At 43.9% G+C, this 27,718-nt stretch overlaps 1 protein-coding gene across 16 annotated transcripts in view; it reads left to right on the plus strand.

Moving 5' to 3' along the window:
* Nucleotides 1-27,718, plus strand: part of WDR27 (WD repeat domain 27) — a 158,757-nt gene that overhangs the window by 1,179 nt on the left and 129,860 nt on the right. For 11 of the 16 annotated variants that reach the window (XR_009506100.1, XM_059940807.1, XM_059940805.1 and 8 more), the window contains exons 2-6: nt 5,859-5,951; nt 13,927-14,203; nt 15,706-15,901; nt 24,257-24,398; nt 26,997-27,079. Coding sequence is in view for 15 of the 16 variants with exons in the window: in XM_059940807.1 (XP_059796790.1) it covers nt 14,037-14,203; nt 15,706-15,901; nt 24,257-24,398; nt 26,997-27,079 (588 nt within the window). In the remaining variant the exon portion in view is untranslated. Of the gene's footprint in view, nt 1-5,858; nt 5,952-13,926; nt 14,204-15,313; nt 15,549-15,705; nt 15,902-24,256; nt 24,399-26,996; nt 27,080-27,718 lie in introns of those variants that run through there. The other 5 variants (XM_059940814.1, XM_059940803.1, XM_059940816.1 and 2 more) reach the window with 5 other exon arrangements.

Consider the following 27,718-nt stretch of genomic DNA (forward strand, 5'->3'; position numbering starts at 1 on the left):
TTAAAGAAAACCAGATATCTCAAGTTAAGGAATTTAGTGCTTTTCTATATATGGGAAGATGCAAGAGTCTGGGCTCACTGAAATCATTCCTTTGATATGCACTTCAGCTACCTAGGGCCAGTATCCTGTGTTTTCTCATCCTGAGTCCCCTCAGGGTGCACCGTTGGGATGCTGTAATGTGACGGTTTGATGGCTGCAACATCCTGTGTTTACTGATATGGCAGACAACGTTCTTCATTCACATGTCATAAAAGTACAAAATTTGTGTTTCAAGAACCACAGGTTTGTAAAATCAGGCTTTCCTCAGCCTGACCAACAGAAAGAGTGTATCAATTTTTTTTTTTAATTAAGCATCTAAATATAAAGAGTAGTAATACCTTTTAAAGTGTTTAATAACTTAAGAAAGGACTTAAAGTCACGGGAATGCCTGAGTATAATTTGGTAGTGTTCCCATACCTCCGTGATCAGCCATTGCTCCATTTTTATACTAGTTCTGTCCTCAGAGGAGCTAGAATTAGAACCTGTCTCTGGTTTTGGCGAATGTGGAGAACTTTATATTTTCTTTTGCTACAAAGTAAGCCATTAAGGGTACTTTAATTATGCTGCCTGTGGGCACTCAACCTGCTGTCTGACTACCACACTATGTTTTCCTAACTCAAGAATAAATTGGCACATCTCTGGCTGGCTTAGCTGCTAAAAGAGAAAGATTATGATCTTTTTTACTCAAAAGGGAGTAGTTTTCTCTTTCTAAAAAATATACATATACACATTTATACAAAGAAAAAAAAAACAGAAGGAGATGTGCAAGGTTTTAACAGTGGTGCCCCTTGTTTTTTTTTTCTAGTCTGGATTTTCTAATTTTGTGCAATTTACATGCTCTGCTGTATCAGTGAAAGGGTCTTGAATGTACAGCCTCTAGCTTTCTGGGATTTACTGACTTAACTTTAAAACAATGGTCTCTCTAGCAGCCACTGTCTCCAGATTTTCCTAAGGTGCTTCTGTAGCCTGAGATACACGAGAACCTTATTAGAAACTAACTGTAGTGTGTCCTCTCAGACTTGTTCCTGTGATGCGCATATTGGACTCTTACATTGATTTTCCACGGGGAAGACACAGCAAGGAGGGGAGGTAGAGAGGGAAAGGCCAACTCTATTATTTTTGCATTGTTTAAATATTTTGCATTGTATTGCTTTTGTACATGAAAAAGGTTAAAGGATTTCTGTCAGTGTGGGTAGACCAGTGCAGAGGCAGAGGACCCTGACAGATAATAGCATGTGTCCTGCCCGCAGGGTCCTTGTGGCTGTTCGGGCCGGATGCCGCGCCTCAGCGTCTCTCCGTCTGGTGGGTCCCTCCTCAGCAGGCCCTCCAAGGCCTCTCCATCTAGCCAGGGGGTGGGGGGAGGGAAGAGAGTCGGGTGGGAGGGTTTTCTGGGCTGGGTTGTAAGTGGCCTACGTTGCTTATCCCACATACTCCCTTGTTCCTGCTGCCCTGGCCAGAACTCAACCACGTGGTGGCACTTAGCTCCAAGGGAAGCTGGATCTTGTAGTTTCCAGAAGGGAAGGGAATGGCTTGGGGAACAGGGGCAGCCTCCGTTATCTGACTAAAGCCAGAAGTCCGCTTCGGCTCTGAGCCCACAAGGAGAACCCACCTCCCCGGGGCACAACCTGGGCAGGGCAGCGAGCAGGACACAGAGGACTCCCAGCATGCACTGCTCTCCCCGTCAGGCCCGGACGTGGTTCCTCATGGTCCCGTGACCCATGAACTGCTCCCCCTCCGGAGACTCTCCCCTTCCTACGGGAGACAGGTCCACAGCAGTGCTGAAATCGGGTGGAGTGGGTGTTGGAGGAGGTTCCCAAGTGGACCCTGACTGCTGCCTGGGGACCGGACGGTGGTTTTCTGAAGCCTGTGGTCCTCCCCTCAGACCTTCCCCTCCATGGCCTCGTGTAAAGTGGCCTGTGAGGAGGGGGCTGGCGTGGTCCCTCTCCTGCAGCCGTGGAGACGGGGGCCCAGAGACGCTCGGTCCTAAGCAGTCAGCCGTCGTGCCTGCTGTGCCCTTTCTCCGGCCTCCTGGCTCTCCCAGGAGCACGTGGGCTCCTGGCTGTGTTCATCCTGTCAGCTCCGCCTGCCAGCCGGCAGCTCTACCTCCGTCCCGCCGGCTGTGCTGTTCAAGCCTGACTTTCTCTTTTCTTTGTGCGTACTTGCTCTCCTGTCTCTCTTGAAACTGAATGGCTGAGACCTGGAGCTTATGTGGAACTAAAGGCTTGAGCGGGAAGGTAACCATCCTTGACCTGACCTTTCCGGGAAGGCTGAGTCTAGATGGTCCCTGGTCTCTTTGGCGCTTTGAGGGGCAACCCATTCCAGTTTGCCTCCCTGAAGCCCCCAGGCTTCTGGATACTTTGTTTCCACTCGTTTCTGCTTGCTTGAGCCAACTTTAAGTGTGGGCTACCAATGCTGGTTCTTTCCCATCATTTCCTTGAGGGCTACAGGATCAGAGAGAGGGGTCTGCCTTCCAGGTCATTACAAAGTGGAGTTTAACCAGATGCTCCGTCACCGTGGGCCATCTGCATACCGGGTTCTGCGTGCGTCTGGGCAGGCTTTTGCAGATAATCTCACGTTTCAGGGCCTGACACAGTAGAAGTTCGTTTCCTGCTTTTCACCACTCCAACCCAGTGCTGCTGGTCAGGGGAGCCCTACTGGGTAGCAGCTCAGGTGACCAGGTGCTTTCCACTAAGCGCGCTGTCTCTTGGTGTTCCGGTGGACGGAGGCTCATGCCGCTGGGGCCGAGCTGTGCGTAGGGCTGCAACTTCTCCCTGCGTTCAGCTGGGTTGTGTGACTTCCAGAGAGGCCAGGAAATGTGGTTTGGCTGTAGGGAGAAAGTGGAAGGGGTTTTTTGGTGAAAAACTAGCAGGAGAAGAAGACGTACTAGGAGGCTGCGGAATTCGCGTCTCCGCACAACTAGGGCACCTACCAGGCACCGGTGGGGGACCACGGACACCAAAGGGGATAGGAGGAACCCCGAGCGACTGGTTGTTTCAATTATAGTTTTATTTTTCCTAATATGTTTTTTATCTTTCTAATTTTATTTTGTTTTCTATTCTTTGATATTGTACGGCTTCTTTCTTTCTTTCTTTCTTTCTTTCTTTTCTTTCTTTTCTTTCTTTCTTTTTCTTTCTTTCTCTCTCTCTCCCTCCCACCCTCCCTCTCTCTCTCTCTTTCTTTCTTTCTTTCCACAAAGCTTGTGGGACCTCAGTTCCCAGGCCGGAGGTTGGGCCCAAGCGCCTGTGGTGGGAGCTCCGAGTCCAAACTGCTGGACTGACAGAGAACCTCAGACCCCAGGGAATATTAATCGATGTGAGGCCTCCCAGAGGTCCTCATCTCAGCACCAAGACCCGGCTCTATCCAACTGCCTGCAAACTCCAGTGCTGGACGTCTCAGGCCAAACAACCAGTAAGACGGGAATACAGCTCCACCCATCAAAAAAAAAAAAAAAAATGAAACGACAGAAAAATATGTTATAGATGAAGGACCAAGATAAAAACCTACAAGACCAAATAAATAAAGACAAAATAGGCAACCTACCTGAAAAAGAATTCAGAGTAATGATAGTAAAGATGATCCAAAATCTCAGAAACAGAATGGAGAAAATACAAGAAACATTTAACAAGGATCTAGAAGAACTAAGGAGCAAACAAACAGTGATGAACGACACAATTACTGAAATTAAAAATACTCTAGAAGGAATCAATAGCAGAATAACTGAGGCAGAAGAACGGATAAGTGAGCTGGAAGATAAAATGGTGGAAATAACTTCCAGGGCACAGAGTAAAGAAAAAAGAATGAAAAGAATTGAAGGCAGTCTCAGAGACCCCTGGGACAACATTAAACACACCAACATTCGAATTATAGGGGTCCCAGAAGAAGAAGAGAAAAAGAAAGGGTCTGGGAAAATATTTGAAGAGATTATAGTCAAAAACTTCCCTAACAGGGGAAAGGAAATAGCCACCCAAGTCCAGGAAGCACAGAGAGTACCATACAGGATAAACCCAAAGAGAAATACACCCAGATACATATTAATCAAACTATCAAAATTAAATACAAAGAAAATATATTAAAAGCAGCAAGCGAAAAGCAACAAATAACATACAAGGGAATCCCCATAAGGTTAACAGCTGATCTTTCAGCAGAAACTCTGCAAGCCAGAAGGGAGTGGCAGGACATATTTAAAGTGATGAAAGGGAAGAACCTACAACCAAGATTACTCTACCCAGCAAGGATCTCATTCAGATTTGATGGAGAAATTAAAAACTTTACAGACAAGCAAAAGTTAAGAGAATTCAGCACCACCAAACCAGCTCTACAACAAACGCTAAAGGAACTTCTCTAGGCGGGAAACTCAAGAGAAGGAAAAGACCTACAGAAACAAACTCAAAACAATTAAGAAAATGGTAATAGGAACATATATATCAATAATTAACTTAAATATAAATGGATTAAATGCTCCAACCAAAAGACACAGACTGGCTGAATGGATACAAAAACAAGATCCATATATATGCTGTCTACAAGAGACCCACTTCAGACCTAGGGACACATACAGACTGAAAGTGAGGGGATGGAAAAAGATATTCCATGCAAATGGAAATCAAAAGAAAGCTGGAGTAGCAATTCTCATGTCAGACAAAATAGATTTTAAAATAAAAACTATTACAAGAGACAAAGAAGGACACTCTATGATGATCAAGGGATCAATCCAAGAAGATATAACAATTATAAATATTTATGCACCCAGCATAGGAGCAACTCAATACATAAGGCAACTGCTAACAGCCATAAAAGAGGAAATTGACAGTAACACAATAATAGTAGGGGACTTTAACACCCCACTTTCACCAATGGACAGATCATCCAAATTGAAAATTAATAAGGAAACACAAGCTTTTAATGACACATGAAATAAGATGGACTTAATTGACATTTATAGGACATTCCATCCGAAAAACAACAGAATACACTTTCTTCTCAAGTGCACATGGAACATTCTCCAGGATAGACCATATTTTGGCTCACAAATCAAGCCTTAGTAAATTTAAGAAAATTGAAATTGTATCAGGTATCTTTTCTGACCACAACGCTATGAGACTAGATATCAATTACAGGAAAAAAACTGTAAAAAATACAAACACATGGAGGCTAAACAATACGCTGCTGAATAACCAAGAGACCACTGAAGAAATCAAAGAAGAAATAAAAAAATACCTAGAAACAAATGACAATGAAAACATGACAACCCAAAACCTATTTGATGCAGCAAAAGCAGTTCTATGAGGGAAGTTTATAGCAATACAGTCCTACCTCAAGAAACAAGAAAAATCTCAAATAAACAATCTAACCTTACACCTAAAGGAACTAGAGAAAGAAGAACAAACAAAACTCAAAGTTAGCAGAAGGAAAGAAATCATACAGATTTTAGCCTCAAAAGGGATGTTTTCCTGGCTGCAGGATAATGGGTTTTAAGCTTTTTCTCACTTATTTATAATAGCTCTCTAATTTTTAAGGATAGTGGATAAAGAATGTCACTTGCCATCCCAGTAAACAATGAATGTTGTCTGCCATTAAGCCGTCTGCCACCGTGCACCCTGAGGGGACTCAGGATGGGGAAAACCAGGGTACTGGCCCTAGGTAGGTAAGGTGCATACCTAAGGAATGATTTCAACGAGCCTAGACTCTTGCATCTTCCTATGTATATAAAAGCATGAAAAGCATTAACTTCAGATGTCTGTTCTTTGTGATTAGCAGTAATCTTTCATTGTTCGGCTACAGGTTTCTTGTTCGTTTGTTTGTTTTGGTTTTTTTTTCAGCAAAAACTCCTGTATATCCTGGCTCTTCCCTGACCACTTTGGAGCAGGTCCTCAGACCCATGTGAGAGGCTGCCTCCCAGGCTATAGTCCTCAGTAAGTTCCCCGAATAAAACTTAACTCTCAACTTTTAGGTTGTGCGTTTTTCTTCAATTGACAGGATGTTGATTCTTTGTCTTTATTGTTTCAGATTTTTTTGATACTTTTTCTCTTTGTTTTTTATTTTATTTTATTTTATTTTTGAATTTTTGAATTTTATTTAATTTATTTTTTTTATACAGCAGATTCTCATTAGTTATCCATTTTATACATATTAGTGTATACATGTCAATCCCAATCTCCCAATTCATTCCCCCCCCCCCCCACCACCACTTTCCCCCCTTGGTGTCCATACATTTGTTCTCTACATCTGTGTCTCTATTTCTGCCCAGCAAACTGGTTCATCTGTACCATTTTTCTAGGTTCCACATATATGCGTTAATATACGATATTTGTTTATCTCTTTCTGCTTACTTCACTCTGTATGACAGTCTCTAGATCCATCCACGTGTCTACAAATGACCCAATTTCGTTCCTTTTTATGGCTGAGTAATATTCCATTATATATATGTGCCATATCTTCTTTATCCATTCGTCTGTCGATGGACACTTAAGTTGCTTCCATGTCCTGGCTATTATAAATAATGCTGCAATAAACATTGGGGTGCATGTGTCTTTTTGAATTATGGTTTTCTCTGGGTATATGCCCAGTAGTGGGATTGCTGGATCATATGGTAATTTTATTTTTAGTTTTTTAAGGAACCTCCATACTGTTCTCCATAGTGGCTGTATCAATTTACATTCCCACCAACAGTGCAAGAGGGTTCCCTTTTCTCCACACCTCTCCAGCATTTGTTGTTTGTGGATTTTCTGATGATGCCCATTCTAAATGGCGTGAGGTGATAACTCATTGTAGTTTTGATTTGCATTTCTCTAATAATTAGTGACATTGAGCAGCTTTTCATGTGCTTCTTGGCCATCTGTATGTCTTCTTTGGAGAAATGTCTATTTAGGTCTTCTGCCCACTTTTGGATAGGGTTGTTTGTTTTTTTTTACTATTGAGCTGCATGAGCTGTTTATATATTTTGGAGATTAATCCTTTGTCCGTTGATTCGTTTGCAAATATTTTCTCCCATTCTGAGGGTTGTCGTTTTGTCTCGTTTGTAGTTTGCTTTGCAAAAGCTTTTAAGTTTCATTAGGTCCCATTTGTTTATTGTTTTTATTTCCATTACTCTAGGAGGTGGATCAAAAAAGATCTTGCTATGATTTATGTCAAAGAATGTTCTTCCCATGTTTTCCTCTCTGAGTTTTATAGTGTCCAGTCTTACATTTAGGTCTCTAATCCATTTTGAGTTTATTTTTGTGTATGGTGTTAGGGAGTGTTCTGATTTCATTCTTTTACATGTAGCTGTCCAGTTTTCCCAGCACCACTTATTGAAGAGACTGTCTTTCTCTATTGTATATCCTTGCCTCCTTTGTCATAGATTAGTTGACCATAGGTGCGTGGGTTTACCTCTGGGCTTTCTATCCTGTTCCATTGATCTATATTTCTGTTTTTATGCCAGTACCATATTGTTTTGATTACTGTAGCTTTGTAGTATAGTCCGAAGTCAGGTAGTCTGATTCCTCCAGCTCTGTTTTTTCCCCTCAAGACTGCTTTGGCTATTCGGGGTCTTTTGTGTCTCCATACAAATTTTGAGATTTTTTGTTCTAGTTCCGTAAAAAATGCCATTGGTAATTTGATAGGGGTTGCATTGAATCTGTAGATTGCTTTGGGTAGTATAGTCATTTTCACAATATTGATTCTTCCAATCCAAGAACATGGTATATCTCTCCATCTGTTGGTATCATCTTTAATTCCTTTCATCAGTGTTTTATAGTTTTCTGCATACAGGTCTTTTTTCTCCCTAGGTAGGTTTATTCCTAGGTATTTTATTCTGTTTGTTGTAATGGTAAATGGGAGTGTTTCCTTAATTTCTCTTTCAGATTTTTCATCATTAGTGTATAGGAATGCAAGAGATTTCTGTGCATTAATTTTGTATCCTGCAGCTTTACCAGATTCATTGATTAGCTCTAGTAGTTTTCTGGTGGCATGTTTAGGATTCTCAGTATCATGTCATCCGCAAACAGTGACAGTTTTACTTCTTCTTTTCCAATTTGTATTCCTTTTCTTTCTTTTTCTTCTCTGATTGCCGTGGCTAGGACTTCCAAAACTATGTTGGATAATAGTGGTGAGAGTGGACATCCTTGTCTTGTTCCTGATCTTAGAGGAAATGCTTTCAGTTTTTCACCATTGAGAATGATGTTTGCTGTGGGTTTGTCGTATATGGCCTTTATTATGTTGAGGTAGGTTCCCTCTATGCCCACTTTCTGGAGAGTTTTTATCATAAATGGGAGTTGAATTTTGTCATAAGCTTTTTCTGCATCTATTGAGATGATCATAAGGTTTTTATTCTTCAGTTTGTTAATATGGTGTATCACATTGATTGATTTGCATATATATTGAAGAATCCTTGCATCCCTGAGATAAATCCTGCTTGATCATGGTGTGTGATCCTTTTAATGTGTTGTTGGATTCTGTTTGCTAGTATTTTGTTGAGGACTTTTGCATCTGTATTCATCAGTGATATTGGTCTGTAATTCTCTTTTTTGTAGTATCTTTGTCTGGTTTTGGTATCAGGGTGATGGTGGCCTCATAGAATGAGTTTGGGAGTGTTCCTTCCTCTGCAATTGTTTGGTAGAGTTTGAGAAGGATGGGTGTTAGGTCTTCTCTAAATGTTCGATAGAATTCACCTGTGAAGCCATCTGGTCCTGGACTTTTGTTTGTTGGAAGACTTTTAATCACAGTCTCAATTTCATTACTTGTGATTGGTCTGTTCATATTTTCTATTTCTTCCTGGGTCAGTCTTGGAAGGTTATACCTTTCTAAGAATTTGTTCATTTCTTCCAGGTTGTCCATTTTATTGGCATAGAGTTGCTTGTAGTAGTCTCTTAGGATGCTTTGTATTTCTGTGGTGTCTGTTGTAACTTCTCCTTTTTCATTTCTAATTTTATTGACTTGAGTCCTCTCCCTCTTTTTCTTGATGAGTCTGGCTAATGGTTTATCAATTTTGTTTATCTTCTCAAAGAACCAGCTTTTAGTTTTATTGATCTTTGCTATTGTTTTCTTTGTTTCTTTTTCATTTATTTCTGCTCTGATCTTTATGATTTCTTTCCTTCTACTAACTTTGGGCTTTGTTTGTTCTTCTTTCTCTAGTTCCTTTAGGTGTAAGGTTAGATTGTTTATTTGAGATTTTTCTTGTTTCTTGAGGTAGGCTTGTATTGCTCTAAACTTCCCTCTTAGAACTGCTTTTGCTGCATCCCATAGGTTTTGGATCATCGTGTTTTCATTGTCATTTGTCTCTAGGTGTTTTTTGATTTCCTCTTTGATTTCTTCAGTGATCTCTTGGTTATTTAGTAATGAATTGTTTAGCCTCCATGTGTTTGTGTTTTTTTTTCCCTGTAATTGATTTCTAATCTCATAGTGTTGTGGTCAGAAAAGATGCTTAATATGATTTCAGTTTTCTTAAATTTACTGAGGCTTGATTTGTGACCCAAGATGTGATCTATCCTGGAGAATGTTCCATGTGCACTTGAGAAGAAAGTGTAATCTGCTGTTTTTGGATGGAATGTCCTATAAATATCAATTAAATCTATCTGGTCTATTGTGTCATTTAAAGCTTCTGTTTCCTTATTAATTTTCTGTTTGGATGATCTGTCCATTGGTGTAAGTGAGGTGTTAAAGTCCCCCACTATTATTGTGTTACTGTCAATTTCCTCTTTTATAGCTGTTAGCAGTTGCCTTATGTACTGAGTTGCTCCTATGTTGGGTGCATAAATATTTATAATTGTTATATCTTCTTGGATTGATCCCTTGATCATTATGTAGTGTCCTTCCTTGTCTCTTGGAACATTCTTTATTTTAAAGTCTATTTTATCTGATATGAGTATTGCTACTCCAGCTTTCTTTTGATTTCCATTTGCATGGAATATCTTTTTCCATCCCCTCACTTTCAGTCTGTATGTGTCCCTAGGTCTGAAGTGGGTCTCTTGTAGACAGCATATATACGGATCTTGTTTTTGTATCCATTCAGCCAGTCTGTGTCTTTTGGTTGGAGCATTTAATCCATTCATGTTTAAGGTAATTATTGATATGTATGTTCCTATTAATATTTACTTAATTGTTATGGGTTTTTTTTAAGCTATTTTAAATTATTTATTTATTTATATTTATGGCTGTGTTGGGTCTTTGCTTCTGTGCGAGGGCTTTCTCTAGTTGTGGCAAGTGGGGGGCCACTCTTCATCGTGGTGCGCGGGCCTCTCATTATCGCGGCCTGTCTTGTTGCGGAGCACAGGCTCCAGACGCGCAGGCTCAGTAACTGTGGCTCACGATCCTAGTTGCTCCGTGGCATGTAGGATCTTCCCAGACCAGGGCTCGAACCCGTGTCCCCTGCATTAGCAGGCAGTTTCTCAACCACTGTGCCACCAGGGAAGCCCTGTGGGTTTGTTTTTGTAGGCCCTTTCTTCTCTTGTGTTTCCTGCCTAGAGAAGTTCCTTTAGCATTTGTTGTAGAGCTGGTTTGGTGGTGCTTAATTCTCTTAGCTTTTGCTTGTCTGTAAAGCTTTTGATTTCTCCGTCGAATCTGAATGAGATCCTTGCTGCGTAGAGTAATCTTGGATGTAGTTTCTTCCCTTTCATCACTTTAAATATATCGTGCTACTCCCTTATGGCTTGTAGACTTTCTGCTGAGAAATCAGCTGTTAACCTTATGGGAGTTCCCTTGTACATTATTTGTCATTTTTCCCTTGTTGCTTTCAGTAATTTTTCTTTGTCTTTAATTTTTGTCAGTTTGATTACTATGTGTCTTGTCGTGTTTCTCCTTGGATTTATCCTGCCTGGGAATCTCTGTGCTTCCTGGACTTGGGTGGCTATTTCCTTTCCCCTGTTAGGGAAGTTTTTGACTATAATCTCTTCAAATATTTTCTCGGGCCCTTTCTCTCTCTCTTCTCCTTCTGGGACCCCTATAATGCAAATGTTGTTGCATTTAATGTTGTCCCAGAGTTCTCTTAGTCTGTCTTCATTTCTTTTCATTCTTTTTTCTTTATTCTGTTCCACGGCAGGGAATTCCACCATTCTGTCTTCCAGGTCACTTATCTGTTCTTCTGCCTCAGTTATTCTGCTGTTGACTCCTTCTAGAGTATTTTTCATTTCAGTAATTGTATTGTTCATCTCCATTTGTTCTTTCATTCTTCTGGGTGTTTGTTATACATTTCTTGCATCTTCTCGATCTTTTCCTCCATTCTTTTTCTGAGGTCCTGCATCATCTTCACTATCATTATTCTGAATACTTTTTCTGGGAGGTTGCCTATCTCCACTTCATTTAGTTGTTTTTCTGGGGTTTTATCTTGTTCCTTCATCTGGTACATAGCCCTCTGCCTTTTCATCTTGTCTCTCTTTCTGTGAATGTGGTTTTTGTTCCACAGGCTGCAGGATTGTAGTTCTTCTTGCTTCTCCTGTCTGCTCTCTGGTGGATGAGGCTATCTAAGAGGCTTGTGCAAATTTCCTGATGGGAGGGACTGGTGGTGCATAGAGCTGGGTGTTTCCCTGGTGGGCAGAGCTCAGTAAAACTTTAATCTTCTTGTTTGCTGATGGGTGGGGCTGGGTTCCCTCCCTGTTGGTTGTTTGGCCTGAGGTGACCCAACCCTGGAGCCTACCTGGGCTCTTTGGTGGGGCTAATGGCGGACTCTGGGAGGGCTCACGCCAAGGAGTACTTCCCAGAACTTCTGCTGCCAGTGTCCTTGTCCTCATGGTGAGACAGAGCCACCCCCGCCTCTGCAGGAGACCCTCCGACACTAGCAGGTAGGTCTGGTTCAGTCTCCTATGGGGTCAGTGCTCCTTCCCTGGGTCCCGATGCGCACACTACTTTGTGTGTGCCCTCCAAGAGTGTAGTCTCTGTTTCCCCCAGTCCTGTCGAAGTCCTACAATCAAATCCCGCTAGCTTTCAAAGTCTGATTTTCTAGGAATTCCTACTCACGTTGCCAGACCCCCAGGTTGGGAAGCCTGACGTGGGGCTCAGAACCTTCACTCCAGCGGGTGGACTTCTGTGGTATAAGTGTTCTCCAGTTTGTGAGTCACCCACCCAGCAGTTATGGGGTTTGATTTCACTGTGGTTGTGCCCCTCCTGCCGTCTCATTGTGGCTTCTCCTTTGTCTTTGGATGTGGGGTGTCTTTTTTAGTGAGTTGCAGTGTCTTCCTGTCGATGGTTGTTCAGCAGTTGGTTGTGATTCCGGTGCTCTCGCAAGAGGGAGTGAGCGCACGTCCTTCTACTCCACCATCTTGAACCCTTAGTTGTTTTTTATTTTTTAATGGTGTTTGGTAACCTGCAATCCATCTGAAATTCATTGGTTTTTGCTATTATTTTCCAAGTGTTTGTCTAGTCCCTGAAAATTAAAATGGTCTGTTTCTTACACTCAGGGTGATATTCCTTCGTACTGTATGCCAGCTCAGCTGTCTGTCCAGAGTTCTGTCCTGGGCTCTGCTCAGCCTGTTGGTTAGAATTAGTTGTGATGGGCTGCAACTCAGTGCAAAGGAAAACCACATCTATGTCCTGGGAGAGAGCAGCCCAAACCGTGCATTTGGTCCCGAGGGTTGGCAAATCCTCTTGGGGCTCAAGTCAGAATAAATAGGGTGAGTAGGTTTGGAGGTGGCAGCTCCGAGCATGGTCACCTGCCACTGTGGGCATAGATGCCAAGCCACTGAGGTGGCCCTGAGTGGCAGACCACAGACCCACACTCCTCCCCTCAGTGTGTTTCCTTCTCTGCTGAGGCAACGCTTTCTGGGACCAGATGGGCTGTGAGGTTACATAAAAGCACCTGGTGGAGGTGCCACCCACCACGAGTCACAAAGTGTAGGTGTGGCGATTCCACTGACGAGACTTATCACTTTCTAATCTTTCTGATTTTGTTCTCTGGAAAATGGGAAAAAATATAACCATTTTAAAGGGTTATCGTAAGAATTAAATGGTATAATGTATTATTGATAAACACAAATCTACATGTTAATATCTATGAAAGTACTATTTGCAAATCATGGTGCTAAATTCTATAGGAATTACAGAAGAGATTAAGACAGTTGAAATAAGACAAATACCATACAGTTTATCACAGTTTGATGGGTGGATTCTTAAAAATTTTGAAACAATTGTGACTTTTGATATATTATTTCATCTGTTTCTTGAAATGTTTATGCTTTCAAAACACAGTGGAAGGAGGCACAGTAACTTCCTTTCATCCACTGGGGACACGTACACCCATCACTTCCATGTGCCGGCAGTGCTAGGCACTGGGTACTTTAAAATTATAAAACTTGCAAAGGAAATCATGGTAACTTTGAAACATTTAGCTATTTTTTATATGAAGCTCATTACTGTATCTTGGAAAATGTAAAATAAGTAAGTAAAACCAATTTGTAAATTAGAGAAGAATGTGGTTTAAAATATTCAACACATTTTATTTTTGTTTTTCTCCAAACATCGCAGGCTTCTCAAGTCTTTCAAAGTCTCTGATTTATTACTGCAGAGAATGTGTGTCCTGGGGAGATCGGGGCGCACACAAGGCCTGACTGGGTCTGGTGTCTGGCCTTACAGGTGCTAAAATAAGGCCTTCTATCCACCTCCTATTGGAAGTGCTTCCTGCCTTCTCTGGGGTTATTTCCAACAGAGTTTCTTAGGTAGCATGGTTTTGTTTGTCTGCTTTGTCTTGTTAAATCGCGACCCCTGCACCTGCAGGCTGGGAGGTGATTACAGCCCCACCCATCGACCCAGGAGGTGTATGCTGGGGGGTCACCCTCCATGAAGTGGCCTCGTCGTGCGGGTGGGTGCTGCCTGGGAGCCCCAGCCTGAGGCCCCTCGGCCGGTCCCCTCTGATGGTGAACTTCCCACCGCTGAGGTCCTGCGCTCCTGCTGTCTCAGATTGTGTGCTGTTTCTTTTCACAGTTGGAATGAAATCAGATAGTCCATTATTTCGGGCTCTCTGGTTGGAAATAACAGAATAGCCTAGACGAAGGGAAACCCCACCAAATCCAAGACAGAAGGAGTAGAACCAAATGCTGGGACCCGGCAGCCCAGCCCCAGTCCTGCTCTTCTCTACACAGCGCGTCCTCTGCTCCCCAGCCCACGGCAGCCTCCCGCCTGCCCTCCGCTTCCGCGTTCTTGGCCTCTGTGCTAATGGGATTCTGGCCCCCGAGACAGAGAATCACTGCAATTTTGGCAGGTAATCCACCAGGTGTCCACAGCAGATTATACCTTTAGGATCGGCATGACCCTTCACTCGCTGGGTGTTTGAGGGACAAATCTGAAATTCCCCACGAAGAAAGAAAGGGCTGGACATGGATTGGATAGGAGGGCAAAAAGAGGAAGGAATTAATATTCACTCAAGCTTTGTGCCTGGAAACTTGGAAACTAGGAAAACGGTTGTGCAGTTAAGAGAAATGTGGGCACAGGAAGGGTCTGCAAGGGAAGGAGAGGGTGGGAACTGAGGTGCTGGCTGGCCTTCCGTTGTCCTGCAGAGCCACTGAGCAGGCTCTCTGGGCCAGACCCCCGGCCTGGGCTTGGCTTTCCCCCATCCTCCCCACCCAGCCCCTCTCGACTCTGACCCCCGGGGCTGCGGCCAGATGGACGTGTGCGTTTCCGGACGGGCAGCCCCGATTGTCTCAGTTCTTTGTTCAGCAGCCGTCAGTAGCTCCCCAGGGTCACCTGAGCATAAGGATGAGCCCAGCTCTGCGGTCTGTCGGGCGGCGAGCATCCCAGGCTCTCCCCTCGGAGCATCAGCTCCCCCCGCTTCTGAGCCCCGCCCCCTCTCCGCGGGTCGCTGTCCAGAGTCGTCTCCTGTCCTAACTACCACTTCCCCGTGAGGCCTGCCCAGGCCGAGCCCACACAGCCAGCGCGGCGACCACATGGCTGGGTTCTTTGAATCTGAACAGCCAGCTTGGTGACCGGATGGCTAGGCGCTTCGCTCACGCCTTTATAGCTGAGGCCTCAGGTGTGTCTGGGGCCCGTGAGGCGGCGCGGAATCAGGGGTGACCCAGGGCTACTGCCGCGTGTGTATAACCTGCTCGCCATTACGAAGTTACTGACTGTGAAGTGGGGCAGGTCTGAGACTGTTTCCATGTCTGTCCGTGTGTCACTGATTGATGCTTTATGAGACACAGCCAGTGAACCAGTGGTTGTATACGCTGAGATAACCAACTTTAACGACCTAGAAGGTTGTGAACTAGTTGAACGAGTCCCAGATGCGCAACGGGTGTGGATTTGTGTTGTAGTTGACCACGGACTTTGTTCATCAGTGTAGAACATAACTTTGCATCTTAATCGTTGGTAACAGCCTTCGATTTTGGTCGTGGCTCACCGAAAGCACTTCTCGGTGCCGGTGCTGGAGCGTCGTTTGGTCCTCACGAGGCCTCTGCGAGGGTGGCGTTCCCTCCGCTCCCAGTGGGCGAGCAGGCGCTCCGCGTCGAAGCAGCGTCTAATCAGTGGGAGCCGTGGCGCTGGAACCGAGGTCTGCTTAACTTGAAAGCCCGTGGGAGCAGTGAGCAGGCATGACAGGGAACCTCCGGGGTGTGAGTGATTTTCTTTTTCTTGGGGGTGGGGAGGGAAGACGAGTCACCAGGTGTGACATGTGTGTGTGATCATACTGGTGATTATGAGTAAACAACAGACTGTCCTCTGCATGAAATACCATACCCATAGTCCTCTTACCTGTACTTTGTGTTTCAGGTTGAAGATGGAAGAACCACAAGAGATTTTCTCCATGAATGATGGCCACGCAAGTGATAGAGTCGTGGAAAAATACCTGGTGGATTCCAAGAAGTCCGCATCCCACGTTCAGCTCGCCTGCAGTGGGCAGTCCTGTGCTTTCCCCTTAGATGGAAACGAGCTTTGTGTACGGGACACCAAGCAACCTCCTCACCAGGTATTTAAAAAGTTAAACGTGTTTTTTGTTAAGTCACAGAGACTTGCCATCAAGCTCTGTTTCTCTGATGCTGTTTGGGTGATTTTGCCCTTTGTGGATTCAGTTACCAGCTATGGGAGAAAAATGCTAACAGAACAAAGCATATTAAGTTTTGACTTTTAGGAAATAAACTGGAATCACTTTATTTAAAAATAAATTTAAATAATTTAAAATCATTTAAAATTTCTTCTTGACTAAGAATATAAACAAGAAGAGGTTCTTCTTAACACAAGACAAGTTGAACTTTTAATTTTAATTGTAGATTTTTAATACAACATTTAAGGGAGTTTATTGTGTTTATTGCAGAATCTTTAACCTCAAACTGATAGAATTTTAAAGACATCAGTTTTCTTTCTAAAGATTATTTCATGACTAATATAATTATCTTAATACTCTTAAAAACAGGTTTTATTGTAAAAAATAAAAAAGCAAAGTCTATCAACATTTTTGGTATTGGGATAGTTTTTATCTTCATTTTGGGCTTCAGGAGTTTGAGAATAGTGATTACAGTACATACAAACCAAAACTGTATTTGCTTTGAATTTTTCTTTAACTTTCAGTTATGCTGGCAAACACTTTACTAACAGTGGAAGCTGTTCATCATTGCTGAAGGGAAATCTGTATTTTGATTTCTTTCCCACTGAGTTAAGAGAGGTTTTTTTTGTTTTTGTTTTTTAAGGAACTCCTTTATTTATTTATTTATTTATTTTTGGCTGTGTTGGGTCTTCGTTTCTGTGCGAGGGCTTTCTCTAGTTGCGGCAAGCGGGGGCCACTCTTCGTCGCGGTGCACGGGCCTCTCACTATCGCGGCCTCTCTTGTTGCGGAGCACAGGCTCCAGACGCGCAGGCTCAGTAGTTGTGGCTCACGGGCCTAGTTGCTCCGTGGCATGTGGGATCTTCCCAGACCAGGGCTCGAACCCGTGTCCCCTGCATTGGCAGGCAGATTCTCAACCACTGCGCCACCAAGGAAGCCCAAGAGAGGTTTTTATGTGTTTCTTCAACACAACTTGCATTGATGAGTTGACCCTACATTCTGATCTCTGGCTTGATCTCTCTTGTTTTTTTATCGAGCATAAAATACTTAGAAAAATGTGTCCCAGGTGTTAAGTGCACATTGTAGTGATAATAACAAAGTGGATGCAGCCGGGTGGCCACCGCCCAGGTTCTGCCTCAGCTGGTGCTCCCTTCTCTCCTCCCCAAAGGTGGCTCTGGCCCCACTTCTAGCACATACCTTTGCTCGTGTTTGAACTTTGTATAAATGGTGTCACACATTACACATTCTTTTTTGCTGGTCTCTTTGGTTTGCCATTATGCTTATGAGATTTATCCACATTGCTTGTTTTCATTGTTGTGCAGTATTGCATTGTATGGCTAGACCACACTTTATCCATTCTACTATTATTGGAGATTTGGTTGGTTTCCATATTTTGATTGCTACATTCTTTCATATGTCTTTTGCCGCACATGTATATACAATTGCTGCATCTTAAGGAATGCATATATTTAGTCTAAAAGTTAAAGCTCAGATTTCCAAAGTGGTTGTGCCAACCTGTTCTTCTTCACGTGGTGGGCAAGACTTCCAGCCGGTCCACATCCTCACCTGCACTTGGTCCTTTTAATGTTGTCCCTTCTGGTGGGTGTGGTGGTACTTAATTACGATTTGCAATTCCCTGATGATTAATGAGGTTTAACTCCTTTGTGCACGTTTATTGGCCATTTGGACATTCTCTTTTGTGATATATGTGTTCAGTCTCTTGCCATTTTTCTACTGAATTATCTGTCTTTTTCCTATTGATTTGAAGGGGTTCTTTATGTATTCTAAATATAAACTTTATATTAGTGTGCATTTTCTAGAGTTTTATGTAAGTGGAGTCACGCAGCGTTTACTCATTTTGTCTGGCTTCTTTCACTTAGAATAATTATGTTGAGATTTATCTACATTGTTGCATGTATCAACAGTTTGTTCTTTTTTTATTATTGAGTAGTATTCCATTGTATGGATATATACTGTAATTTGTTTATCCATTCTCCTGCTGGTGGACGTTTAAGTTATTTTCACTTTTAACTATTATAAAGAAAGTTGCTATGATTATTTGTGTGTCTTTTGTTTCAGTAATATCAGTTAGATCGAGTTGGTTGATAGCGTTCTTCATGTCTTCTATTTGTGACCACCTGCTCTATCAGTTATTGAGAGGGGCATATTGAAATCTATGACTCTAAATGTGAATTTGTCTATTTCTCTTCTATCAGTTTTGCTCCATGTATTTTGAAGCTCTGTTATTAAGCATGTAAATGTTCAGTATCTTTATGTCTTCTTGGTGAAGTGACTCCATTAACATTATGAAGTGACATCCTTTATCGCTGGTAATATTTCTTACTCTGGAATTTTGGCTACACATTTCTTTTTGGATTCTACTTTTTACTTGCTTTTTGTATTTTGAGGCCATTATTTTTTAAGAGCAGTTTTAGGTTTACAGCAAAATTGAGGGGAAAGTACAGAGAGTCCCTATATACCTGTGATATGCACCCACACGTGCGTATTTTCCCCCGTGCTCGGCATCCTCCAGATGGTACATCTGTTACAGTCGATGAACCTACATTGACATTGCTTTCACCCAAAGTCCATAGTTTGCCTTAGAGTTCACCCTCTGTGTTGTACACTGTGTGGGTTTGGACAAGTGTATAATGATATGTACCCACCACTCTAGTACCATACAGAGTGTTTTCTCTGCCTGAAATTCCTCTGTGCTCTGCTTATTCATACCTCCCTACCCCCTATCTTCTGGCAACCACTGATCTTTTACTGTCTCCAGAGTTCCAGAATGTTGTATGTTGGAATCATACAGATTGGCTTCTTTCTCTAGTAATATGTATTTAAGGTTGCTCCGTGTCTTTCCATGACTTGATAGCTCATTTCTTTTTAGCGCTGAATCATATTCTATTGTCTGGATGGACCAGAGTTTATTTATTCATTCACCTACTAAAGGACATCTTAGTTGCTTTCAAGTTTTGGCAATTATGAATAAAGCTGCTATAAACATAAATTTTTGTGCAAATTTTTGTATGGACATAAATTTTCAACTCCTTTGGTAAATACCAAGGAGCAGGATTGCTGAGTTGTATGATGAGAGTATGCTTCATTTTGTAAGAAACTCTAATAAGGTGGCCACACCACTCTGCATTCCCTCCAGCAAAGGATGAGAGTCCCTGTTGCTCCACATCCTCGCCAGCATTTGGTGTTGTGAGTGTTCTGGATTTTAGCCATTCTAACAAGTGTATAGTAGTATCTTACTGCTGTTTTAATTTGACTTTCCCTGATGACATATACTTTTCATATGTTTACTTGCTATCTGTATATCTTCTTTAGTGGGGTGTCTGTTAAGGTCTTTGGCCCATTTTTAAATTGGGTTGTTTATGTTCTTGTTGTGTCTTAAGAGGTCTTTGTATATTTTGCATAACAGTCCTTTATTATATATGTCTTTTGCAAATATTTTCTCCCAGTCTGTGGTTTGTCATTTTATTCTCTTGATAGTGTCTTTCACAGAGCAGAAATGTTAAATGCTAACGAAGTCCAGCTTATTAATTCTTACTTTCATGACTCATGGCTTTGGTGTCTTATCTAAAAATTCATTGCCAAACGCAAGTTGTCTAGATTTTCTCCTATGTTACCTTCTAGAAGTGTATAGTGTTCTCCACTGTATTGCCTTTGTTCCTGTGTTAAAGGTCGGTTGACTCTTTCTGGCTCTCTGCTCTCTCCCAGTGATCTGTTTGTCTTTTCTTTTGCCAACATCACTCAGTCTCGATTGGCGGAGCTTTGGAGTAGCTTTGAGCTCAGGTAGGTCAGTCCTCCAACTGTGATATTTTACAGTATTATGTCGCTGTTCTCGGTCTTTTGCCTCTCCGTGTAAACTTCAGAGTAAGTTTGTTGATTTCATTCGGATTGTATTGAATCTATAGATTAAGTTGGGAAGAACTGACATCTTGACAATGTTGAGTCTTCATATCCACAAACATGGAGTATCTCTCCATTCATTTAGTTCTTCTTTGATTTCTTTCAACAGAGCTTTATAATTTTCCTCATGGTGATCTTATGCATATTTTGTTAGATTTGTACCTATTTCATATTACATTACATTTTTGCTAATGTAAATGTTATTGTATTTTTAATTTCAAAGTCCACTTGTTTAATGCTAGTATATAGGAGAGCAACAGAATTGTATATATTAACTTTGTGTCCTGCAAACTTGCTATAAATTGCTTAGTTTCAGGAGTCTTTTGTTCATTCTTTTGGATTTTCTACATAGACAATCATGGAAACATCTGTGAACAAAGACAGTTTTACTTCTTCCTTCTCAGATGCTATTCCTTTTCTTTTCTTGTATTAGTGCATCAGCTAAGACGTCCAGTATGATGGTGAAAGGAGTGGTGAGCGGGACATCCTTGCCTTGTTTCTGATCTTAGTGGGAAAACTTCAAGTTTCTCACCTTTAAATATGATAACTTTTGATATTTTGTAGCTATTCTTTATTATGCTGAGATACTAGTATACTGAGAGTTTTTTTTTTTAATCATGAATTGTTGTTGGATTTTTAAAATGCTTTTTCTACCTTTATTGATGTTTTTGTGTGATTTTTCTTCTTTAGCCTGTTGGTATGGTGGATTAGTTGCTTTTTGAATGTTGAACCAGCCTTGCATACATGGAATAAATCCCATTTGGTCGTGGTTTCTAATTCATTTTGTACATTGTTTAGTTTGATTTGCTAATATTTTAAATATTTTGTTGAGGATTTTTGCATCTCTGTTCATGAGAGATACTGGTCTGTAATTTTCTTTTCTTGTCATGTCTTTGTCCACTTTTGGTATTCAGGTAATACTGGCTTCACAGAATGAGTAAGGAGGTATTCCCTCTGTTTCTTCTGAAGTGTTTCCTCTTATTTTTCTTCTGTTTTCTGAAAGACGTTTTGGAGAATTGGTCTGATTTCTTTCTTAAATGTTTAGTAGAATTTACCAGTGAGCCCATCTTGGCCTGGTGCTTTCTGTTTCGGAAGGTTATCAATTATTGATTCATTTTCTTTAACAGGTAGAGGCCCATTTAGATCACCTGCTTCTCGTCCTGCTTTTAATCCCACTCAGTGTGTTTTTCATCTTTCATTTTAGTTTTCATCTCTTTTTTTTTTTTTTTTAATTTATGGCTGTGTTGGGTCTTCGTTTCTGTGCAAGGGCTTTCTCCAGCTGCGGCAAGCGGGGGCCACTCTTCATCGCGGTGTGCGGGCCCCTCACCATCGCGGCCTCTCTTGTTGTGAAGCACAGGCTCCAGACGTGCAGGCTCAGTAGTTGTGGCTCACGGGCCCAGTTGCTCCGCAGCATGTGGGATCCTCCCAGACCACGGCTCGAACCCGTGTCCCCTGCATTGGCAGGCAGATTCTCAACCACTGCGCCACCAGAGAAGCCCTAGTTTTCATCTCTTGAAGTTAGAATTGGGTCTTTTTAAAATATATTCTAAGCCTCTGTTTAACCTTTTGAACATATGAAATGAAGTTATAATGACTGTTTAAATGTCCTTATCTAGTAGTTTTGACACCTGGATCAGTTCTGGTTTGGTTTCAAGGTCTAAATGACTTGTGGGTGTTTTCCATCATTTCTTATTTCTCTTGTTTTTTAACCAAATGGTCTTGTCTCCTTGAGTACCTGATTGTTTTTGATTGATTGCTGGACATAATATATGAAAAAAAATACAGCTAGTTTGAGGCTCTGTATCTTAGCTTCTTTTTTTTTTTTTTTTTTTAAAACTTTATTTATTTATGGCTGCGTTGGGTCTTCGTTTCTGCGCGAGGGCTTCCTCTAGTTGCGGCAAGTGGGGGCCACTCTTCATCGCGGTGCGCGGGCCTCTCACTATCGCGGCCTCTCTTGTTGCGGAGCACAGGTTCCAGACGCGCAGGCTCAGTAGTTGTGGCTCACGGGCCCAGTCGCTCCGCGGCATGTGGGATCCTCCCAGACCAGGGCTCGAACCCGTGTCCCCTGCATTGGCAGGCAGACTCTCAACCACTGTGCCACCAGGGAAGCCCTGTATGTTAGCTTCTTGCAGAAAGAATTTATGTTTGCTTCTGGTAGTTGGCCAGCCGTGGGCACTAGCAACCCCAGATACCCTGATCCAGTCAGGGATTGAGGGGACTCAAAGGTGGGTCCAGGGCTTCCCTGGTGGCGCAATGGTTAAGAATCTGCCTGCCAATACAAGGGACACGGGTTCGAGCCCTGGCCCGGGAAGATCCCACATGCCACAGAGCAACTAAGCCTGTGCACCACAACTACTGAGCCTGAGCTCTAGAGCCCGCAAGCCACAACTACTGAGCCCACGTGCCACAACTACTGAAGCCTGCGTGCCTAGAGCCCGTGCTCTGCAACAAGAGAAGCCACCGCAGTGAGAAGCCCGCGCACTGCAATAAAGAGTAGCCCCCGCTCACCGCAACTAGAGAAAGCCCACGCACAGCAACGAAGACCCAACACAGCCAAAAATAAATAAATAAATAAATTAATTTAAAAAAAAAAGAAATTATGTTCAACTTTAAAAAAAAAAAAAAAAAGTGGGCCCAGTGCCTGTGAGGGCTCTTGTGTTTCCAGTTCATCTTCCCTCCTTGGTCTGGTCCTTTGGGTTCCTGCTCTAAGCCTAGAAAGTTTGGCAACATACCCCTCCCTCCGACCTGAGTAGGCTGTATTCTTTTTTTAAAGCAGAAATTTATTAAAATCCACTCGTAATGTTTTGTTTTGTTTTTTAAAATTATTTGTTGTTATCTGAAATTCAGTTTTAACTGAGTATCCTGTATTTTTTTTTTAAAGTCCTTATCGAATTTGTTACAGTATTGCTTCTGTTGTTTTATGTTTTGGGTTTTTGGCCATGAGGCCTGTGGGATCTTAGCTCCATGACCGGGGATCGACCCCGCACCCCCTCACTGGAAGGCGAAGTCTTAACCACGGGACCGCCAGGGAAGTCCCCACCTGTAGTGTTTTAAAGAAAACAGCATATAGAGTCTCCACCTTAAGGCTATTGAGTCTGTTCTCAGAAGTACTTAGTAACGGGACGGAATTCTTTGCTCTTCTCCCAGTAAGATCCTTCGGTTTATGCCCTGACACAATGCATCTATTTACACCGTTTTGTGCCTCCAGCCCAGTAAATATCTCACTTCTCACATGCTCCACTGGAGTTGTCAGGAGCTGCCTTTTGTAGCTCGGATCCTTCCCCTCACTTTTCTTCTTCTCTGATCTTAATTCTGCATTGCCTTCGTTACTCTCTGATGTCTTAAAAATATTTTTTTTGCAAAATTTGCCTGGCCTTTCTTGTCCTTCTCGTCGGGAGGGTGGTGCAGATGAGCCGGCTGTGGCCGGAGGTGGGGCTCCCCCAGGCCTCGCGATTGGAGCAGAGCCTTCGCAGCAGACTGCCTGCTGTCCACTGAGGTTGGCTTGAGAGCACCTCAGCTTGCCTTGGGCCAAGCGCCCCACGTCCATGCAGAATCCACCCCAGCCTCCCTTGTGTTTCCTCTCTTTCTTACGCCATTATTCACCCAAGATTTCAGCCTGTGAAGCTGACTGTCTTGGCTGTTGTCCTTTCTTCCATCCCTTTGGTCCATCGGTCATCCCCTCCCATTTCCACCTCTGCCTCCTTAGCTCAAGCCTATGCTGTGTCTCCTTTGGAATATTTTGGTTTCCACTGTATCCCGCACTCTGGTCTCTCTTCTATACTTGCAGATATTTATGTTCCTGAAAAGCAAATCTGGTCATTGCGTCCCTCTGCTTGTACACTGCTGGCCTCTAACTCCCCAGAGCTGCATCCAGGCTGCGTATGTAGTTGTCAGGGCATTTGCACCCTGACCCAAACTTCCTCTCGCTTCGTCTTCTTAGTTTACTCGGACCAGCAGTTTCTTGAACATGCTTTGCTTCCCCAGCGACCCAAATGCTCTCCTCCTCTTGTCAAATCCTTGTTATTTTCCTTATCCTTCAATATTTAGCTGTTACTCTTCTGGCATGGAGTGGGGATGCAATATGCATTGTTTAATTAATAAATAGAGAAGAAACAGAGGGAGGACGTAATCATTTGTGTGCCATTTGTGATCCTGAATAACAGTGAAATGGTTTACATGAGAGAGTAATTTAACAGTGCATGAACAGCAATTTTAATAGATGAAGTTGAAATGAATGTATGAAATAAATATGTTTGAAAAACTCAATGCATTTAATTTCTTAGGATTGAGGTTATATTATGTTCTTCTATTTTTTAAATGTTTTCTATAATCTATGCTTTTTCTGTTTTTTGTTAATTTCTTCAGCTGCTAATCCTAAGAGGACACCATCAGCCAATCACCGCTGTGGCATTTGGAAATAAAGTGAGTCCGCTTCTCATCTGTTCTGCATCACAAGATTATGTCATAATGTGGAACCTGGATGAATGCAGACAGAAAATGCTTCAAGGTAAAGGAAAATTTTAAACACGTTTAAAAAATGCACAAAGGGAATGACTCGTTCTTAAATAAACGCAAGAGGGTTTGGGATCATTTTTGCCTTGGTGTGCACGCTGCTGTCGCTCGGTTTCCAGCCTGTGGTGTGCACGCTGCTGTCGCTCGGTTTCCGGCCTGTGGTGTGCACGCTGCTGTCGCTCGGTTTCCCGCCTGTGGTGTGCACGCTGCTGTCGCTCGGTTTCCGGCCTGTGGTGTGCACGCTGCTGTCGCTCGGTTTCCGGCCTGTGGTGTGCACGCTGCTGTCGCTCGGTTTCCGGCCTGTCAGCACCGCCCGGCAGGGTCTTCCGTGCAGCTGTCACACAGGCGGGGAGCCCGCCCGCTGGGAAGCCCACCTGTGCGGGGTCTTGCGGGGGCCGATGTGCTGACCTCCTGTGACATCAGAGGGGAGAAGAACCTCCATCCAGAGTTGAGTTGGGCCCAGCTTGTGGCCCTTTGAGCTCCCTGTCTTCCCTGGACAGTGGGTGTCTAGGAAACCCGGCCCCTGGGATGTGCTGAGAGGTTATAAGTGATCGGACTGGCCTCCTGGGACACAGGCAGAGGGACCCTCAGGTCCCCCAGGTTGTGCGTCACCTGTTCCTCTCACGTGGATCCAGCGCAATTCTCGGTGCCCTGGAGCTGAGGAAGAAGATCAGGACACTTTCTTCTCTTTTCCTTTAAAATTAGTCTTTCTTCTGAGAATGCCAGCTGCTTGTTGACTGGAATCTCAGCGGGTTTGTTCATATCTAACTTGACACACTCTGAACTGGAGGCCATTGTACGTGGCAAGGGTGAGATCTGTGTTCAGAGAATCTTCGGTGTGAATTTCGTGTAACTTTAGAAGTTTGCTTTGTCTGCCGCGTGCGGAGGTCAGAGGTGAGGACGAGATGCGCCGACCCCCAGCGCCAGCTGCTCTCACCAGGCTGGCGGGTCACCGCCGCGCCGCCCGGGCCTCTCCTGGCGTCCCCAGTCCCGCTGGCAGCCCAGCGCCCTCCCTCCTCGTCCTGTGTCCCGTGTGCATCTCAGCCCCCGCCGCGGCCGCGCTCCTGGGGCTCGGCCAGGCCGCGTCAGGGGCCCTGAAGTCGGCTCTGCCCGTGTTCGCACCGCAGCCTTGGTGTGGCGCCTGGTCACCCTCACGCCTGTCAGGCCGAGCGACGTCTCCTCGCCCCTCCTGGTGTCCGCTGAGCTGCGGGGATGACCGACTCCTGCCCGGCCCCCCGTGGGCCCTACAGCCGAGGCCACTTCTGAGCCGGCTGCCTGCGCCCTGCGCTCTGCGGGATCCCGGCCGCCCTGGGGTGGGGCCCAGGCCACAGCTCACCTCCTCGTGGGACGTCACCCCTCCCTTGTCATCTGTCCGCTCACGTGACGGTCCCTGAACTCTCCAAGCCTCCACTGGCCTCAGTGCCCACGCCTGCCCCCCTATTCCGCTGGTCTGTCCTTTAAGATCCAACTGGATGTCCCCTAGACCCGGCTCTGTGTTCTCACAGGGACGCTGCCCTTCCCAGCACTTCCACAGCCATGTTACGTGTTTAGTCTGCGGGCTTGGGCCGGGTCAGCTCTCCACGGGCCGGGCCTTGAGCTGCGTGCCCCAGTGGCAGGGCCTGTCTGCTCCCTCCTAACGTCCTGGTGTCCTAAGGTCCCAGCCCCCGGCCCAGCCTGTGTGCAGCAGGCACTCAGGGAGACGGCAGGGAGCACCCCTGACATATTGCTTGTTTGTTCCTCTTTGCTGGAAATTACGATTTCGGGAGCCTCAGCATTCAAGTTGCTGGATCGTGTGCCGTGATGAGCAACACCAGTGGCCGTGAGGTCAGTCGTAGACCATTCACCGCGCGTAGATGCACAGCGCACCTGCCTGTACCGTGGTTTATCCTTCTTTCCTTCCAGTGGCGCTGTAGTGGCTGCGCACTGAGACTGTGGGTGTGAGGGTGCAGGGGATCACACGGGGCTGCAAGCAGTGTAACCATCAGCACGACTGAAGCTGTGTCCACAGCTCGAGTTCATAATTAATTCTCGCACAACCGGTCCGTGCGGGCCTCCTGCTTGCTCACACACACGTTCGAAAATAAGATCGCCCTGGTGGAGGTCGACCCCGCCGCCCCGGTGAGGTCTCAGCAGCGCCCCGGCCTGGGAAGGGATCCGTCAGTGCTGCCCAGGTACAGTCTTTCAGGAAGGATGTGTATGTGTGGGTTTATCACTCGGGAGAATTTAGATTCCTTTTTATCTTAAGAAATAGAAGTAAAGTTTAGTAAACTCCCAGCTATACCAGCAATAAAGAAATTATTGCTCACACCATGGCTCCTATCTTGTTTAAAACTAAATGGCTTGTGGTTTATTTTCATGTGAAACATTATTTCAGGATAGAAGGTAGACTTTACAACAGCACTTTTATTAAAAATATAAATTCATTTTTTAGCAGGATAAGAATAAGCTTGATGGTTTTTCTCACTTCCAAATGCTGCACATCCGTATCTGCATGAATTAATTGTCCGAAACTGCCTTTAAGATGCATGTCTCCTTGAAATAGCTCCGTCATATAAGTTTGCTCTCATAGACCAGTTTTGTGTTTTTATTTTAGCTCCTGTGTCTTATCGACTCCTCCGCTGTATTTCTGACTTGTTAAGGAAAAAAGTACTAAGCCGCCTACTCAGAAACAATCTGGTTAGTATAATGTAGTCTGAAATACAAAATGCAGAGGGGTTCCTTGTCTGAGTTACCTTTGTTTAGCTTCGCTCTGCTGTTTTGTGAATTCATGTTCATCGAAGTGCAAATTCAGTGTTTTCTTCTTCCTTCACTCCTTCCTTTCTGTGCCTCTCGCGTGTTTTCACACGGTGTTTGTGGTGGGGAATGTGCCGACATTTCTTCTCCTGAGTTGGGTATAATTCATAGGAATTCAAAAACATGAAAAATACTGGTGGTGGTTCTTTGGTGGCCGGCACAGAGTAGACTTCTCGTGAGAAAAGTTTGTTCTTGTTTCCCTTTGCTGAAGAGTTTCACATTTTAAAGCAAATCTCAGACATGATGCTACTTTACTTCTGCATCCTGCATGTGCATTTCTTTTTTTTTTTTTAATTTTTAAAATTATTTAATTATTTATTTATTTTTGGCTGTGTTGGGTCTTCGTTGCTGCGCGTGGGCTTTCTCTGGTTGTGGCGAGCAGGGGCTACTCTTTGTTGCGGTGCACGGGCTCCTCATGGCGGTGGCTTCCCTTGTTGTGGAGCACGGGCTCTAGATGCATGGGCTTCATTAGTTGCGGCACGCGGGCTCAGTAGTTGTGGCTCACGGACTCTAGAACACAGG

Source organism: Balaenoptera ricei, chromosome 12, assembly GCF_028023285.1.
Source record: "Balaenoptera ricei isolate mBalRic1 chromosome 12, mBalRic1.hap2, whole genome shotgun sequence".
NCBI lineage: Eukaryota > Metazoa > Chordata > Mammalia > Artiodactyla > Balaenopteridae > Balaenoptera > Balaenoptera ricei.